The sequence below is a fragment of the Eptatretus burgeri genome, chromosome 8 (genome assembly GCF_056783735.1).
Source record: "Eptatretus burgeri isolate ZD-2024b chromosome 8, Ebu_testis_v1, whole genome shotgun sequence".
Classification (NCBI taxonomy): Eukaryota; Metazoa; Chordata; class Myxini; order Myxiniformes; family Myxinidae; genus Eptatretus; species Eptatretus burgeri.
The window spans coordinates 41,676,114-41,696,413 of record NC_140968.1 but is presented as its reverse complement, the minus strand read 5'-3'; the positions used below and the strand labels follow the sequence as shown (position 1 = coordinate 41,696,413).

The 20,300-nt window shown below is 42.0% G+C and overlaps 1 protein-coding gene across 7 annotated transcripts in view; it reads right to left on the bottom strand.

The window, feature by feature from the left end:
- RBMS1 (RNA binding motif single stranded interacting protein 1) overlaps window positions 1–20,300 on the bottom strand; it is a 424,513-nt gene that overhangs the window by 194,213 nt on the left and 210,000 nt on the right. For all 7 annotated transcript variants that reach the window (XM_085891735.1, XM_085891738.1, XM_085891741.1 and 4 more), the window contains one exon: window positions 14,548–14,759. In XM_085891735.1, coding sequence (XP_085747861.1) covers window positions 14,548–14,759 — 212 coding nt within the window. The remainder of the gene's footprint in view (window positions 1–14,547; window positions 14,760–20,300) is intronic.

The window sequence follows — 20,300 nt, the reverse complement described above, 5'->3', positions numbered from 1 at the left end:
GAGAGATAGATAGAGAGAAATAGATAGAGAGAGATAGAGAGAGAGAGAGAGAGAGAGAGAGAGAGAGAGAGAGAGAGAGAGAGAGAGAGAGAGAGAGAGAGACAGAGACAGAGACAGAGACAGAGACAGAGACATAGAGAGAGAGAGAGAGAGAGAGAGAGAGAGAGACAGAGAGAGAGAGAGAGAGAGAGAGAGAGAGAGAGAGAGAGAGAGAGAGAGAGAGAGAGAGAGAGAGAGAGAGAGAGAGAGACAGAGAGACAGAGAGACAGAGAGACAGAGAGACAGAGAGAGAGAGAGAGAGAGAGAGAGAGAGAGAGAGAGAGAGAGAGAGAGAGAGAGAGAGAGAGAGAGAGAGAGAGAGAGCGAGAGAGATCAGACGTGGCTTTGGAAAGCATGTGATCACCATGCCACGAAGCTTATTTCCGGCAAAAGAACCAGGCCCTCAGGTCCCACATCCCATTTCTAAAGGCGGTATTACAATGTTCCGCTGAATGATAACATGATGGCACATGCATTTCTGGAAAACCAAAACACTATGCTAAATAAATGATTTCGACATTTCACTGTTTAAATTTTCCCCACGAGTCGATGTTTTATGCTAAAACTAGTGAAACAGTTGATTTTTTTTGCTGCCTATGTGCTTTTGGAACAGGAAGATATGCTATATCTGTAACTAAAGAATGCATTAAGTGCAGCTTCACAAAGTGCATCTGGGTTTTGTACTCTTCCATGACAACAGTATAAAGACATTAACCAGACTCGCTGGCATAATGATTAGAGTGTCTGCTATGAATTTGAGAGGGTGGTGGTTCGAAGCCCAGCCAAGATGTACAACACTCACTATAATGGTACTCAATAGAGTATGTACCTCCACCAGGGTGAACAGTTTACATTTTGTATCCCAATGATAAAACGGGTTTGGATCCGTACTTGAACCAAAATCGAATCGGCATTTTCTTGTCACCTACCCAACTCATTCACCAAGTTTTGGCAAAACTCGTCCACACCTTTTTGAAATATCATGCAATACTGTGTTTCGTTTTTGGCCCTATCTCTCAATGGTGAAGATTCACTTTAAAAACTAGAACGGCACCCAGTGGAGCGCATACCAGCGAGCCAGGCCGAACAGTTTACAGTTTGTATCCCACCGATAGGCTGGATCTGCATCTGGACCTGAACCAAAATCTCATCGGCTTGTTATTGTCACCTAACCAACTCATCCACGAAGTTTTGACATAATTCGTCCAAAACTTTTTGAAATATCATGCTACATATCGTTTTCGACCCCATCTCTAAATGGTGAAGAATCACTTGCAATAATTTTTTTAAACCCTCGTATCTGGATCCGGATCTTCACCAAAATCGAAACGATTCATCCTTGTCATGCATCCAACCTGTCCACCAAATTTTGTTTGAATCCGGGCTTTGAAGGGCCTAATGGCCCACCTCCTGCATTAAAGTTCTTTGTAAGGGATCTGATATTAACAGTCCATAATGGTATCCAATGGACCTGGAATTTATATCTCAAATGCATTCCCCAGCCTTGTTGCATAACTTACAATTCTTCCCTGGAGCGGCAGTTGGAACATGCTATTCTCTGCACTCATTTCATTTTTACTTTCAGAACCACAGTTCTCAAGTTCTCAGTGGAAATGCTTTTTACGTTCTGGTGGCCGTGGCCTGGAAGTTTCAAGGCAAGTGCTGTCTGCCATTCGTGCTCACTCATGCTGACTTCTGATGGATGTCTCCATAAGGTATCAGCCAACCTGAACAATTTCAAAATACATCGTACTGAAAAAGCTGAGGTGCTCGAATGAAGGTTATATCAGATTTGCTCTGTTTTTATTATTTATTTATTTATCTATTCTCAAACAAGTGTTGAAATAATCTTAGCACAGTGGATATATTATTTACACACATTGCCAAGAATCTGCTCAACGTTTCGATCAGCATTACATAATATCAGTACTTTGACTTGGAACAAAATCATTTCCCTGTAGTGAAGGCCTTTTATACTCACGATACTGATTGGCCTTTTGTGCATTATAGCAAGAGCAGATAAGAATATTAATTTTGATAATCTCCAACACTGTTCAATGTCCTAACTTAGACATAAAATGATGCATATCTCAAGTCATGACTGAATGTTCAAAATGTGTGAGTTTCAGCGAAGGATTTGCCAGCAGTTAATTGTAGTCTACCAATGAACAAATATTAATAACCTCTGTCTCTGCCACAGCTGCAATCACCCACCATACCATCAACTCTGTACTTTTCCATGAATTGGCTGTTCGAGTAATCATGTTTCCTTACCCAATTATGACCTCTAATTTTTTTTTTCTGTTACTTATTTGAGGCCTCAATATATTTCCATCCTTTCTGTTTGATCAAACATGCAACTCACATCATTCATTCTTCATCCACAAATGTTTGGGACCTCTTTTTGCTCCCACAGATTACTTGTAAGAAAACAACAAACATTTTGCAAAACCAGAATGAAAACAAAATTCGGTCATGCCAAATAACAGATAATATGAGGATGGAAACAGGAAAGAGGGCGATATTCGACTGACAGAAAAGGATCAAGGAGTTATATTTGCATATTTGTTATGACACAAGGAGGCTCAAATATGGGGATGAGAATAAAACACTCTTGGAGGTAGAGTAGGAAGGGGAGCAATTACTGAGGTCATGGAGAGGAGGAACATGGGAGGTAGAGATAAGTGTGGGTGCAGCTAAACAAGAGGGAATCAACGTTATTTATTCGAGAGACAGAAAAAAATACTCATGGGATGTTGGAGGGAAACATGTGGTTAAAAATAAATGAGAGATTAAAAAGGTACAATACAAATGTCAAAATGCACAGAGGTGTAGCAGATTTGGATTGAAAATTTACACAATAAAGAAAGTATGGACACACACACACACACACACACACACACACACACACACACACACACACACACACACACACACACCTACCTGCCCTGCCTCATCATAGCATCACTTCCATTATTAGTCAACATAAAAATATCAAATACAGGTTGCCTTTCCTAACCCTGATATGACAGTTTGCAACAGTACTAAATCTTTAGAAACTAAAGAGTTCAGAGAACACTACCCCTCACGGGCTTGAGAAAAAGGACAAGGGAAGGGTCTTTTCAACTCTTGCTTTGCATTTCTGAGCAGGATCGATATTATCTTGGTTCATGAACTTTGAATAACAGGTGTGATGGTAGCCATACGTCGCTGATGGGTCAAACAGTCTAGAGCTGGACCTTCTGCCAACTCTTCTGGGAGAAACTGATAATTTTGAAACGAACTTTTAGAAAAATGTGGACTATACAAACAGATGGTATGGACGAAGTTATCTCTGTGGTTGCATTGCTAAACACCACAATTTTTGTCTGAATCTCACTGTTACTCTGCCCTTAGAGCACATGGAAAATTTGATTGGTTGAGATGGCATATAATTTTGCTAAAGTACAACAAAACTGAGGGTTTTTGGAAGTGCAAACATGGGGATTTGTGTTCTACATTGTTCATTATATAATTCAATAAAATAAAATAAAACGTTTTAAAGGCTGTACAAAACAATTAAAAAAAGACATAAAATGTTATAGCCCCTGATTTAGGATTTTGTTGTGAGCAGTTAAAGGGCTGGACCACGTTTATTTACAACTAAAATGGCCGCCAGTCTACTGGTCAGCCATCTTAGATCTGATCTCGAAAGAAAATGATGTGCATGTGCAAACCAGCATTCATTATCTGGGTGCCAAGTTTGAACAACAACGGTAAATTCATGTACAAGAAATGGTTGAGGACGAGTTCAACATCAGGTTTTTTTACAACTAAAATGACCACCAGTTGGCCATCTTTGGTCAGATTGCAAAAAATAAAGTGAGGTGCACATGTATGCCAAATGTATTGTGCTTGTCCCAAGTTTGAATAAAATAAGACCACACATGTTTGAGAAACGGTTGGGGACACATTTAAGTTACAAAATGGTGGTCAGTCGGCCATCTTGGATCTGACCTTGAAAAAAAATGGCATTCCTATGTAAGGCATCATTCATTATATCTGTGTGCTCAGTTTGAATGACAGGGGTAAATGCATGTCCAAAAAATGGTTGAGGACGTGTTCAACATCGGGTTTTTTTACAACTAAAATGGCCGCCAGTCGGCTATCTTTGATCGCATCGCAAAACAAAATGAGGTGCATATGTATACCATAACGCGTTGTCTTTCTGCCAAGTACAAATGAAATTGGTCCATACAAGTCCGAGATACGATTGTGGACGCAAGCACACACACACAGACAATAAAATTGAGACTAAATCCATAAGCCCCCGTTTCAGACCAAGGCCAACGGTGGCTAAAAAACAAAATAAACTATTTATTCAGACGTTTGCTGCCATTTATGCACCCTCCTTAACACCACCTTATTTAACACATTAAATTAGTTATTCATGCTTGTTGCTTCTATCCTTTAAGACGTCCCCAAAAACAGTAAGTTTCCTGTTTCGAATGATTTTCAATTTTGTTGGACTGCCAGACAGAGAGACAAGCCGGTAGGCGGACATGGGTAGTCGACTAACCAATAGAACCTGAAGCGATGGGCCCGTTCGATGGGGAATGACCTGAGGATTAAGCACAAGAAAATTCATGATTCTAGCTTCAAGGGTTAATGCTGCAGATTGTTTTTTCGTTAAAATACCCCCACATTTAGAGGTTTTTCGGCCGTTGCTAGGCAACAGAGGGGTCCATAAGCAATGGTTCCTTCTCACACATAACTAGGACATACCATGAACCTACCATACCAGTTTCATGCATATCTGACTCAGTCTCTGAGATATAACGAACTTCGTTTTTCTATTGTTTTTGACTCGGGTTCATTCAAAGTCTATCTTCTCCGACAATTTTCATAGGATCCGGCTGGAAATTTTTGACAATATGGCTGAATGTACTGCCTACAGTCGCTCGTGGCCCGATTTTTGATTTTCGAAAAATAAATTTTTTATGATTTTTCAAAAAAATTAAAAAATTTCAAAGTCCCGTTGCTCGGCAACGGTGGTGTCCATAGCAACGATTCTCATTTGCACACAACTAGGTCATGGTATGAACCTACCCGCCAAGTTTTATTGAAATTGCCATTGTATTAACAGAGCACTGGACCGAACAGACAGACAGACAGACAGACAGACAGACAAACATATTGACGGAAAAACTGATAATAAGGGGGAGAACAAATTTCAAAACTAAAAATTAAAAAAAAACATTTTTTTTTTCGACTGGATCGACTACTCAACATATCAACGGAAAAACTGATAATGAGGGTAGAACAAATTTCAAAAAAAAATTTTGACTGGATCGACTACCCAACAGAGAAACATATCGACAGAAAAACATACTAAGGGTAGAACAAATTTCAAAAAAAATTATTTATAAATTTTTTTTTTTTTTCGACTGGATCGACGACCCAACAAACATATCGACGGAAAAACTGATAATGAGGGTAGAACAAATTTCAAAAAAATATTTTTTTTTCGACTGGATCGACTACCCAACAGACAGACAGACTGAAGCAATCGTTTCACTGCACTGTCTGCATGCTCACTCTGATCTAGACTCGGTACAATTTGCCAAATTCAGAGCGACAGTGTTAATATATAGGTAATGGCACACATGCAGCTGAGCATAGGGTTACGCATTACAATCTTAGGCCAAAGCGGGACTTTTTTGTTCACCGAGGAATTATTTTTTTATCATTTCCACCTCAATGGACCGATTTCCAATATGCATGCATCGTAAGTCGCAGCATGAAAGACAGGCCACGAAACCCCACAAAGCTGGCCACTACAGCAATTAAGCGCATCAGAGTTCAGGTAAGTATTTTGGATTGTTAGTAAGGCTTGTCAATGTTCGGGGCTTTGAGGATTTATCCAGAATGTCACCCCCATGTCACAGCCGGAGGCCAATTGTGCAGAGGAAAGGCAAAAATGTGAGGTATGTCGGGCCTTGTCAGCCACAGAGATGCTCCCTATGGAGTATGGTCTATACAACGCCTGCATCATCATGTTCACCAATGAGCTTTCATCACAGCTCTGAAAAAGTGGTACATGAGGGCATTGTCTACTTCGATCACACAGCCATTTCAAGTCGTCCTTGTGGCCTCAATCCCAGTGTCTTACCAAAGGTTTTGTTTTTCATAAACAAGGTAAAGAAATAAAATAATAACGTTCATGAAAATTTCTGCACCATCCTTCAACCATCGCTCCTCAACAAGCTTCAGCATTGTATACAAAAAAAAAACATTATTATGGACACGTTTAATGCAAACAAACTATTTGTTGAAAGAATATGCATCACAACAGCAGGGAAAATGAACTAAAAGCACTCTCAATGGAAACAGTTCAGAAAGGAACTTAATTGTAAGAACAAGAGCAAGCTTAGAGTTAATGTAGGTTTAATTCCCATAGTTGGTCACTTATAACAACCTACAAGGCTGGTGTTGGCTTAGTGGTTAGGGTGGCTGGCTTGGGATCTTAGGGTCCTGAGTTCGAGCCCTTTGGGCTGCTGAATTAACACCAGGAGGGATTGACTCAGCCTGCCATCCTTCTGCAATTGGTGAAATGAGTACCAGTGTACTGGTAGAGGGGCCCAGCACCAGTGGCATCGTTGAACCCCAACAAAAATGCTGCTGTACACAAGAGGAAGAAAAACAACCTACAATTGTTCTCAGGGGAGAATGTCATGATGATGTTTACAATTTCTGGGGGGTTTTGGTGTCAATTTTCCTCCACTCCTGTCTACCAATGATGATGATGATGGTTCCTTTCATTGATCAATCCACAATGGCGAGTTAGATTCTCCCAAATGTGGCACAAACTTCAGAAAATGTGGGACAACACACAAAATGACTGGAGACCTCCTTCCTTCTTCTTTCATTCGCATTTATAGCACCTAGATTAGGATACAGTGGAATATCCACAAAGGCTCTTCCTTCTCCATGAAGCTCTGGTTTCCCAGGTGATTCTTAATCCAGAAGTAACCAGAAAATTCTCACACCTCACCAATCATTCTATATAGGTTAAAGGCAAACCCCAATGTCATAAGCAGTTCCCCTTTTACTCAAAACTTTTGGGATACATAACTCACCTCTGCAAGCATTACACAATCATACCGGGACATTATAACCAATGATTTTAATTTCACAAAATGCTCTATATTACAGAAATCTAGACTCCAGATTTATTTTTAATATAGTTATGGAAGCTCATTGAAGAGAAGACGACAGAGAGAGACAGAGAGACAGAGAGAGACAGAGAGATTCAGAGAGAGACAGAGAGAGACAGACAGACAGAGAGAGAGACAGAGAGAGAGACAGAGAGAGACAGAGAGACACAGAGAGAGAGAGAGAGAGAGAGAGAGAGAGAGAGAGAGAGAGAGAGAGAGAGAGAGAGAGAGAGACAGAGAGAGACAGAGAGAGAGACAGAGAGAGACAGAGAGAGACAGAGAGAGACAGACAGACAGACAGAGACTTTCAAAAGGACAAGCAAAGAAGCCAAGGGAAGCTGAAAAAGAGCAGGGCAGGTTGAAAGGGAAGTTGTACCTGATCAAGTATTGAAAAGCGTCAGGGTCGAAAGGAGAACGTGAGATCAGAATCTAACAGATGAGTTGATGCACAAAATGTCACAAAAAACTTGGTTGCATGATGATGGACAATGATTAGACAACTGAAACCAAGTCAAATGGAATGGAAGCTGGTGCCATCACCACATATTAGGAAAAGAGATGTGGGGTGGAAGGATGGATGCTTACCAAAGTTTGCTGAGAAGACATCACATACAAAGTCATCACAATTGAAAGGGCATTCGACAACAGAAAGGATTCTGTTGAGAGCCACACGCTGGCTACAAGAGTGGACGAAGTCAGTAAAAGTCATTGTGCGAGTTGGCCTTGGATGTCATAGGCAGAGAGTTTGGAGACCAAGGCGGGGTGCCAGACTGTATCGAATGCTCGAGATATGTATGGAGAGACGGCCATGATTTCATGTCTGACAATGAGGGTCTCCATCCAACTTCACCAACTTACATTGGTAGATAAGCAGATCAAACAATATTTTTTATTTTTTAGTGTTTTGCAAGATCTTTATCGAACACGTAGGTTTGGTGCAGAAATGGACCCTTCGGAAGCCATCTGTAATCTGTGTAAACACAACCGGCTATGTCCTCCCAATGACAAACGTGACCCAGAAGCTGAAAATTAGAATGCAATGTGCTGTGGGTGGAGTTTTATGGACAAAATTCAATCTTTCTAAAAGGCTCCAGAGGAAAAAAAAAGTAGATTAAGTGCAGTCTTATCACAAATCACCTCTATCATTTCAGAAATGCCTTGATAGTCAATTTCCACTCTCTCCTGTCCTTCAATGCCTTTGACAATCTTTATAAAGTTTTCAAACACAATTTAAGCTTGCCCTTTGATAATAATAATCCAAACAATTACAAAAGCAAAGCAAGACCAAAACATGATCAACACTAGACAACTCAAACAAACGAATTGGAATGTTTCAGCTGTAACTGCATTGTTAGATCAGCCCAGGATATTGATGTAATAGTGATGATGAAACCCAGGATTGTAACGTCAACAGCAGACAAGAATTTCTGCACTTTTCAATGGGTGTTTATGTAGATCAGAGGATTGGCGGTCCCTCTGCACAAAGTCTTTCTGACCCCCATCGTGGATCTCCGCAAGTTCAATAAGCGCGAGTGAAAGGTTTGGACCGGAGAGAAAGCAGAAATGGAGTTGAAAGAACTCAAAACGTCTTTGATGTTAAGATGCTACAAAATGGAGAGGACCGTCTTTTCTGGAGCAAGACCCGGGTTTGCTCATCAATGGAATCTCTGCGAGTGACGGGTCGTTTTGGTGCTTCTTACCCGAACTTGTCGCTGCCATCCCCTCATTGTTTTGAGAATCAGCATTCTGGTCAAGTCGCTGTTGAGATCCATTTCACAAAGTATCTTCTTGTAGACAGAGAACTCGACAGGATGGCTACGTTATTCACTCAGTAAATCATTGGTCAGTCATGAAAATATGACAAAAAACCAATTTTATCAGAAGAAAAACGGTCTGAACCAAACTTGAGACAGATCTCAGCAAGTTGTTCGGGATGTGTGATTTTCATAATTTGCAGGTGTGGAGACAGAGCATATTACCTGCCGTTCCACATGCATTTTCCCTGTCTCCCATTTCAAAGTCTTTCTGTTGAACTCTGGCATTTGAAGCGAATGCAAACCTCGAGGTCTGCCATCAGCCACGAGGAAATACCATGGTTTCTGAAATCCAGCCTCTCAAATGTAAAATTCTTTTTGACAGTCTCCGAATAGGAAAATAAAACATAATCACAGCCTTGCATCCGAAAGCACAGAAATGATTTGCGAGGCAGAACAGATGCTCTAAAAGTAGAATGCATGCTATTAAGCTTGAGGTGTCAGGACCGATTCACCGTTCTATTAAGCAGGAGCACAAGAGATAATCACTCAACCAGGCCAAACTGGGGACGGCAGCAAGTGTAAACCAGGTTAACAGCCAAACAAGCTGCATGCTGCACAAAGACGACACGGACAGCGAGATCTGTGTCCGAGGGGAAGGGAAGGTGGTCAGTCATTAGGCAGTATTTCCAGAACTCAAGTTCCTGCAGGGGACCTGTAGTCTCTCCAGGAAGCATGCTTTCCTGGCAAGGTCACTTTAGTAACAACACAGATATATATTCTCTTGCAGTATTTAATCCAATAACTTATTTTATTTGGTGAACTCCAGCACAGCTTGATGCATGCACATGATTATGGAGGTTTCATGATGTAATGAATGTTATCTGAGTGGTTAGAAGTCCATTTCTGAAATTCGATTTGTGCTTCCATCAGGTGCGAACAACCGAAACCAACAAAATGAGCATGTTGCGATAATCATTGTATCTCGTGCTGCACAAAACTCTGTTGGTTTACTCCTTCTGATCGTGATGCTTTTAAAAAGAAACATCACAATAATGAGCACTTGATAAACTAATAATAAGAAAGCTCGATCTATAAAAGAGCAAAAATGACAAAATAAACATTTACTGCATTGCATCATTCACAACAATACCTGAAAAGTACAAAGGTATGCTCGTACGGCAGAAAAATTAGAGAATACTATGAAAAGATTTTAAAAGTATATTAAACAAACTGTGAAGTCCAACAGGATGGTACAGAGGTATTACGTTGGAGCTGTGTAGCTTGAATCCCATTACCGACCACACCACATACTGTCGGAATGTTGGTTCACAGACAAGGTGTTGCATCACAGTGTGCCATCTCTCGGATCTGGATGTTAAGCCGGGTGTCCCTTCTGTTTGCACGAGTCCATCGATGTAGGAGATCCCAAAGCCTGGTGTTGGTTTAATGGCTAAGGTGCCTTAAGATCTTAGGATCTTCAGTTTGAGCCCCTGTTGGCTGTTAAATTAACATCAGGTGGGTTGACTCAGTCTGTCATCCTTTCGAGGTTGGCAAAATGAGTACCAGCTTACTATGATCAGGGGGGAACTGCATCAGCGGCACAGTGGTGCCCCCAGAAAATGATGCACACAGCAGCTATAGGCTGCACATGATAGCTAGCTCGAGATCCCAAGATGTCTTTCTTGAAGCGAAAGCGAGTTATTGCGAGCACCCTGAACAAATTTCGAATTCCTGCCACTTTCACTGAAATGTCAGGCCTGGCAAGCTGGTTCATGAAAGACTTGGGTCAAAAACCTTATTTCAGCTGACTCCATGAGTGGGTGGCTAGTTGCAGTATCAGTCGCAGTAGTAGTAGTTGCAGTAGTAGCTTGGTGTTGGCTTCGCAGTTAGGGCGGCTGGCTTGGGATCTTAAAGTCCTGAGTTTGAGCCCTTTTCAGCCATTGGATTAACATCAGGTGGGGTTGACTCAGCCTGTCATCCTTCCAAGTTTGGCAAAACGAATACCAGTGTAGTGGTACAGGGATGTTGAATTAGTGGCACAACCGTGCCCTCAGCCAATGATGCTACATGCAGCCTTGTGCTGCAAATTAAGGAATAGTAGTCTAAGTAGTGGTAGTAGTAGTAGTACTACTACTACTTCTTCCCCTCCCCTCTCTCTCTTGGTGCTGCTTTCTCTTAAAATGCTCCACCTTACTTACTGCAGTCCTGACCGTGAAAGTGGAAAGGTTATTTCCTTGTCAATGCATATACTATAAGTACTTTGGAGATGGTTCTTTGTACAAAATTGATTGGGAAATTTTCAATTTAAATTGTTGTTAAAGTAAGACTAAATAAGTTCATTACGTAATGCATGTGAAAATGACACCGAACAAAAGAGCCATTTTAACGATGACGTTGACACGAGCACTTTGTGTTTTTACAATGCAAGACACCAGACCGAGGAGACTTTGATACAACTGTGAAGGTGAGCTCCTAATTTTACAACTTATAATGGTTTCATTCCAAGTCTTCAATCTTTGTCACAATTTTGAATCACATTGAGCGAGTGTACACACACACACACACACACACACACACACACACACACACACACACACACACACCCACACCCACACACACACACACACACACACACACACACACACACACACACACACACACACACACACACACACTCTTCAGCTTTTAGCAATAGATGCAAAAATCTCATAATTTCTCTTGTGGCCCCAGAACCAAACAAACAATATAATATTTATAACAGCACTTACAGCTCCCACAGCTCCCCCCACCTCCCAACAGGATTAATAGTAAATACCATCATTTTAAACTTACCCTGTACATTCACAAACCCAGTATATTGCAGCGGCGGCCCTTTTTCTCGGGAGAATGGATGGCATCGATTCGCTCGGCGAATGTTAGCTGTGTGTTTTTATTCAAAGAGAGGTGGGCCCAATCGGGCTGGGCTTCGGGAGTGGCCGAGAGGTTTGATGTTCGGCTTAACGTGAAGGATGCTCTCGCTGTTGTTTTTCTTGTTTGCTACATTTTGAGTGTTAATAAAGTTATTATACACTCGATCTGCAAGTATCATCGCCAAAGTGGTGACCCCGACGTGATGTCTTTGACCATGGTCTTGCCGTGGGGCGAACTGGTTTCGCTTTTGACCACCACCGCAACCAAGCTGCCGCCATTTTGGGCCCAGGATCCAGCATGGTGATTCACACAAATGGAGGCATCCTTCAGAAACCGTGGAATTACAGTCCAACAAACGATGTTCGATCACGTTCTGCAGGCTTTGCCACCACAGGTTGTGTGATTCACGCGCAGTTAGTGACGTAATCCAGCAACTGCCGAGTGATAAACACAACGTCCTCAAAACTTCCCTCATATCCTGGTTCTCCGACAGTGAATTGTGACGTTTTGAACAAGTGATACACCACCTCGAGTTAGGTGACTCCAAGCCATCTCATTTGCTTCACCAGATCCAACAAATATTACATGACAAACGCGCCGATAATCCTCAGCTTATACGTCAAGTGTTTCTCTCTAATGACCGCACCAAGCAAGTTGTGTGTGGGCAGCTCTCGCCAACTTGGAACTGACAACTTGCTGCAACTGCCGATGCAGTTATGGAAGCCAACAATGCTTCATCAGCTGGTCGACTCTCTGCAACTACAATTGACCGACCACATGCAACGGCTGCACAGCAATTTTTTTGTCCTCCAACAAACGACGACACTAATGATACTGCCGTACTACCAATCGCTACCGCCATCGCCGATGTAGGTCCATGTTCAAACCTCAGATGGAAAGACCAAATTGCCAAGAAAGTCCATTATTAACTTCGGACCCACAAAGTGTGTGGTGGGGGATTGGCTAACAGTCACCCTCCCAGTACCCCCCTTAGTACGCCAGTGCCAGCCGAGTACCTGTCCTACGGGCGATCTTGTTCCAAGCATGCAACACGTTCTTCTGACAAATACCTTTATTTGGGTGGTGTATAGGCAACGGACAGCTCTGTATACGCAAAAAACTCCCCCAAAACAGGGCTATGTGCATGAACTAAAAACCAACCTACTGCTTGTAATTCAAAACACCTCACTGAACTTGAGAACGTGCGGACAGGAATACTGTACTGTTAATGGTGGAGACTTGTAATACCATCACCCACCTGGAGGTGGCGCTACACGATACACATTTACAGAGAGAATTTGCTTCCGCCTCCTCACTCCCCCCCTCCCCCCCCCCAAGACCACTGGCAAAGATAAAAGCACCCCTATACATTAATTGGGGTCATGCTGATCCCCTGTAGCCAGTCTGGATGTCCAGTCATTGGCCCAGAATTGTAGAAAGAGCAGCATGACAAACAAACACACACACAAACAAACACCGGTCCATGAATTATAGTAAGAATTGTAACGTCTAAACACCTTCATTTTGATTCCAAGTAGCTATTATTATGCCAATTGATAACACATTGGAACATTTAATTGAAGACATCTGTATTGTGAATTTTCTGCCATAACTGCATTGGAGCAGAACTGTTAACAGGAAGATATTATGATGTGGATGGCAGGATAGCTCAGAGGTAGAGAGTACTCCGCTTTGAGTAGTCTGGTCTGGGTTTTCAGGTGTTGACCCAATTATAAACAACCAGAATGGTGCTTCACAAGGCAGGGAATTGCATTAAAAAGTGTGTCATTCCTCGGATGGAAGTAAACCTGGGGACCCGTCCGACAGTGTAGGTTGCTCACGGATGTTAAAGATAACATGGTGGGGGGTTTTTTGTATCAAGAGTGGACGAATTGTCGCTGGTACCCTGAACAAATTCCAAATTCCTTCTCTAAACAGCCACATGAAACAGGAATGATACAAACCAGGTAGTAGCCACAAGCTGCACATGCATGGATGAACCATTGCCTGCATTTTCACTTCCTTTAAAATACTTCCTGTTTGATTCTCCCATCTCAGCATAAAAATTCAACAAAGCTGGATTGTCAGGTTCAAATCCATAAGATTTGTCTGTTGTCTCCTAATGTCATTATAATTCATTTTAAGGTACATTTATGTTTTGGAATGTCATTGTCCTACATTTCAAAGGTATACAGATGGCAAAACACTGTGGGGAGGGGGAGGAGGGGTGGGTTGGGGGAAATTAAGATATATCCACAGCAATGAGTAGTCAAGGTAATTATATAGCATATTAATGGTACAAACAGATCATTAAACAAAAGGTTCACAAACCCTATTCATAGCCATAAAAGCACAAAACCTACCATTATCATCCAGGTCAGAACACAGGATACTTGTTTGATAGAACACAGTTTAAGTAATGAAATATGTAGCAGGGTACGTGTTGTGTGGTTGTGTGTCTGTGTGGGTGTGGAAAGAGAAAAACATTTCATAAATATATCTTTGTGAGAAGAGCTATAAAATCCTATCCTCAATATACGACATTATTTGGTGGCAACAAAAGCAGTCATGGCATAAATGATTCGAAGAAGAATGATTAAACATGGTGAAGAAATGACTGATTTTGCTAATAACGTGACACTCACGGTTGGCAAAGCTTGGTGAGGTCTTGGTCAGTGGTGCCAGATGGAAGTCCACGAATGTACAGGTTGGTCTTGCTGAGCTGCTCTGATACCCAGCCTCCACTGCTGCTGCTTCCACCACCACCGGCACTGCCTCCACCGCTCGTGCTACCACTTGTTGAACTGGTGGTGCTTGGGCTTGTGGGAGCCAGGGGGTGGTTGCTGGCCGCATATGGCTGCAAGAAACGGTCAAGGAAGTAGCAAACTTGGATTATCAACTTACCATTAGTGACATTCTTATCACTGTAATGTTTTCGAAAAAGACATCATGAAAGACTTTTCAAACGGTGATCAAAAGTTAATGGAAAAGCTTCTGCATAAACATACATATTGTTATGGAAATAACAGGGCTTAATGAGGAGTTAATTATTCCAGATTTATATCCGAATGTGTGTCAGCATAACTATTTGTAAACCCCAATTAGCATCGACCAGAATCGTATGTCCTGTCACCCTTAATCCTCATTTCTGTCGATTTCACCCATCTCCTGGCAATGTTTCACTCTACATCACCCCCTTTGTACTTTCATACCATGAATCAATGACTGCCTGTTCCATGTGTGTTACCATGAAGCCTCAAACGCAAGGTTTTTCAGTGATGGCTGTACGACATGTGCTATGTCATACAATGGGGACATCGGCAGCACATGCGCAAGATCCACACAGGAGGGTGTGAGAAAGCTGGCTTCATAAGTCAGGACAAATGCTACTCTCTAATTTTCAACCATGATCACAGAACTCTTCTCCCTCAAAGACTGACAGAGCAGAATCCCAAGAGAAAGGACACCCATCCAGACACTTTCATCCTAGGACTCTCACAGTTCAGAGCGCACAACCATCGGCCATACACCATGGAAATCGAGCCACACAGCCGAGACACTCACCCCCTCCCTCACTCCCAAAAGGTGAGTGCCCAGCCATCAGCACAGCAACGGACAAACAAGTGCAAAAAGACACTGGGAGAGGTGTCCGAGAGCATGTCTGCATTGTGCCACGTGGCCCTCCAGGAAAGCCATATGCAACAAACTTGCGCAATCATTCTTCTGGTCGTCTTGTGTTCCCAAATGAGTCAACATGTCATTTGCTTAGTGTTAAGATAACCGATAAACTGTTGCCATCCAGTTATCTCTGTATTGTGATCCCAATTTCACTTCTCATGTCTATATACTTGTGTATATATATATATATATATATATATATATATATATATATATATATATATATATATATATATATATATATATATATATATATATATATATATATATATATATATATATATATATATACAGTATAAGGTACCTCGAAAAGATGTATACACATATAGTAATGTCCAGTCAAATTTAAGTTGTGTTGTAGTCATAAGTAAGTTTGCTTGTCATCACATTTAAGTTGCCTTGTAATCACGTTTAAATTGGTCCAAAGTCAGTCTGTAGTCATATTTAAGTTGCCTTTTAGTAATCGTTGCTTGCACTCGAGCAATGATCTGGGGTCTCCGAGATCGTTGCTTGCACAAGTCTTGCACAGTACCGCACATGTCAAATTTATCACGATGTCTTCGAATTGTTATTCGTGATGGAGGTTCCGTCGCAAATTCACGTCTCCACTGTCTTTGCACTGAAATGCATTTTAGAATTTTTTTTCATTTTAGAACATTTTAGAATCCAATACCACTTCAAAATTACTCCGCGTTCTTCAAACGTCAAGTGACCCTCTGCCAGCTTATTTACACTTAGCAGTAATGGGTATCACTTTTGACTTTGCGACAAATGCCATCTGTTAGGTCTATGCCAAACTAATTGGAGGCACATTAAAATTGGGTTCCACCATGACTAGGTGAATATGGACATTCATTATTTTATATATGTATGTGTGTGTGTGTGTGTGTTTTTCCGTGTGTGTTTTGTGTGTTTTGCTGTTGAGGCATAGTGCATGTTGTAAAGGGTTGGTTGCTCCAGTGTATATTTTCAGTGCTCTGGATTCTGGGAGTGGAATCTGCTGGTTTTTTTGGGTGTAATTTGTGTTCTCGGTGACTGGGGGTAAGGGTACATATGCATCCAGGTATACTTGCTGCATGTGGAAGCATATGGGCCCTTGGTTGCCCACCTTAGCTGACCATCTTGAGGTTGAATGGCTGAAATGGGATAATGCTGAGGACTTCAACTGAAGACCCAATCAGCGAGGCACACTTGTGGCCCAGGTGTGTTTTGAAATTACATATATGTATATATATGTGTGTGTGTGTGTGGGGCGTGACGAGTGCTCCCCCGATCTGCACTGGACCTAAAGTCCTGCACAAGCGCACTCCAAAGCGTCACCTCTGGCCCAGAGGCTTCTGCCCTGTGACTGTCAAACAGACAGAGATTTTATGGTCACAATTCGTTAAACATCAAATAGAGCTGCCAATCTGGATTTCAGACTTATTTACATATATATATATATATATATATATATATATATATATATATATATATATATATATATATATATATATATATATTAGTAGTGGGCCAATGAGAAAATTTTACGATAACCGATTACTAATTTAAAAAACAAAAAAAATTGACCGATACCAATGCCGATTATAAAGTGGTAAATAATGACGTCCCAGTGCATTGTGTACACATGAAGTAGATACCATGCCAGATTGGTGCCATGCCCACGATTGGTGTTATTGAGTGGCTGTGAATCAATACATTTTAAATCCCTTCCAGATGCTGAAATAAGTTTGCAATTGTGAAGGTTTTGATGGTGGATCCTCCTCAAGGCACATCTTTGTTGCACTGCAAGCACAGAGCCAAAGTTTGATCAAGCGGGTTGTCTGAAAATAATTCCGAATAATGCTGGATTTTGGCATCGTGCAGCAAAATGTTCAAGCCAGCGCAGCAAGAACTGGAGATGCAGTATGCACTTGTAACGTCCCAATAAATTCACGTGTTTTATCATGGGGCTATTAAAAACTGCATGTGAAATGTGCTCCTTTTGCTCGGGCACCCAGAATACTGTCAGTCTTTTGCCTTCGAAAGTGAAAAAAATAATTTAACTGAGGCTTTGATGCACACAGTATGCCTGGGATGTATGACGTCAAGACGGACTTGGCCAGGAAGGAAGTACAGTGGGTTATAACTTTTATCCCCAGCAGTGAATGAGGGATCGCATTTTCATTTGCGCTTGTGACTGTTTATAAGTAATTGATTAGTTTATATGAATTGGGTGTGCTTTAGAAAGGTTATATGATTTCTCTTTGTGAGTTTCAATGCAAAATACATTTGATAAACCCGATTTCCAAGCCGTTTGTCGTATTTACACCTTTTCTAAACTACCTCGCCAATTTTTTTCTACGCATGACAAGATGATTGGCAGTTATTGATGAACAATAACGTTTATGCACATCTCCTTGAAATGTCGATCATGCAACATTGCTTTCTTTAATTTGTATGTTGAAATTTGCCCGAAATGAGGGTGAAAGCTACTCAAGGTTTTTGGGTTGTTTGTATGCCGTTCTGTAATCAGTAATCGGCACTCACACCAACTACAATCGGCGGATGTCGATGAACGAAAAATCGCCAATATCAGCCTGTGCTGATTACCGATACCAATAATGGCCCAGCTATTAATTCATGTCTGTATATACTATACATATATATATATATATATATATATATATATATATATATATATATATATATATATATTAGCAACCCTTTAAGCGAGTTGCACAGGCTGTCCCACCATTTACATTGTAAACCTAGCTGTGCAGCATGCCCCACCATTCGTCGTATAAAGACGCAGGTAGGAGGTACCCCGGTCCATTCTGAGCAAGCAGGGAATGGTTTGACTGCTTTAAGAAATGGGACTGTCTCCGCAACATCAAACTGTCAGGCAAGTGTGCCTCCACAGACCAGGAGGCGGCCGAAACGTCCCCTGCTCAACTCACGTAGCTCATCGAGGAGAAGGGGTACCTGCCAGAACTGGTGTTCACACTGATGAGACCATCCTGTTTTGGAAAAAAGATGCCAACGCGAACTTTTATCTGAAAGCACGAGAGGACGGCATTGAGGTTCAAGGCCACAAATGACTGTGTATCTCTTCTTCCATGTGCAAATGCAAAAGGACACTGCATGGCAAAGTCCATGATGCTGTACCATTCATTACCTGAATGCATGTGCTCTCAAGGGCAAGAAGAAATACATGCTGCCTGTGTTTTAGAAGGCTAACAGGAAGGCATGGGTAATGGCAGAAATTTTCATGAACTGGATCCATAACTGTTTCGTCCCTCAGATGGAGAGGTACCTGGCAGAAAAAATCCTTGCGTTCAAGGTTCTCCCACTCTTCGATAATGCTCCTGGGCCACCCCCGGACCTGAAGGTGGCTCAACCGAATAGCGAGGTGATCTTCTTGCCACCCAACACCACCTCCCTAATCTAGCTGCTCGACCAATGGGTAATCTCCATTTTCAAAACAACCTATACCCGCCGCAACTTTCACTGCATTCTGAATGTAATGGACTCCAACGCAGAGGTAACCTCCTCCTTTGTATGCAGCACAAGGCTGCAAGTAGCATCATTGGCTGAGGGCATGGCTGTGCTGCTGATGCAATGCCCCTATTACCAGCGCACTGGTACTCATTTCACCGACCTTGGAAGGATGACACGCTGAGTCAACCCCACCTGGTGTTAATTCAATGGTAAAGGGGATCAAACTCAGGACCGTAATATCCCAAGCCAGCCACCCTCACCGCTAAGCCAACACAAGGCTTCAGAGCTCACCAGGCAATCTTTGAAAGATTTCAACATAGCCCACTGCATCGGCACCATCAATGAGTTGCTGGATGAGGTGGGAGCCTCCACCATCAACGCCTGCTGGCAAAATCTGTTGCCACAGGCAGTGAAGAACTTCAGAGGCTTTCCTGCCAACATGGAGGAGAGAAATGAAATTTCTAGGTTGGCACGGCAGGTGGGAGGGGAAAGCTTTGACGACATGGAGCCTGAAGAGTTGGATGATCTTATCACCTTGCATGCCACAGAGCTCACTGAGGGGTTGGACACCATTACCAAGGTTTCTGAGGAGGAGGAGGTGGGCAGTGATGAGGAGGAAGAGGTGTCGAGAGCCAAGCCCACAGTCAAGTTCCTGAGTGAGGTGCTGCAGGACATGCAGGCAATAGCTGACAGGCTGCAAGATACCGATCTGGTCATGGAGCATTACCTCAAGTTCAAGAGGGGGTTGGATGATGTGATGTTCCCATACAAGGAGCTACATTGAAAGCTGCAGCAATCTGCCAAGCTGTTCTCGATCACACATTTTCTTCGCCCTGGTACCTCCACTTCAGGAACATCAGCACCAACTCCTGCCTCTCCTGCTTCTACTGCCTCCCCCCTCAGTGAACAATTCATAAGCGACCTCATCTGCATTAGCTTCAGCACCCTCACCTACATTCTTTTTGGTGCATGACTCATCAGCAACCTCACCTGCATCATCTTCAGAGGAGTTCATCGAGTTCACTGGATTTTAACTCATCATCATCATTTGAAAAGGTGCATGTGTTTGTGTAAATAAAAAATTGAAACTGCACCTACTCTTGTTTTTTTTTACTTTTGCGGTATGGTTGGTTCGGTACATTTAATAAATGGTAATCACATTTCTTCAATAAATATTGTAAACAGTACCTGGGGTTGTCGTTTTTTTTCTTCTTTTCTTAGCTATTTTAATGAAACTGTA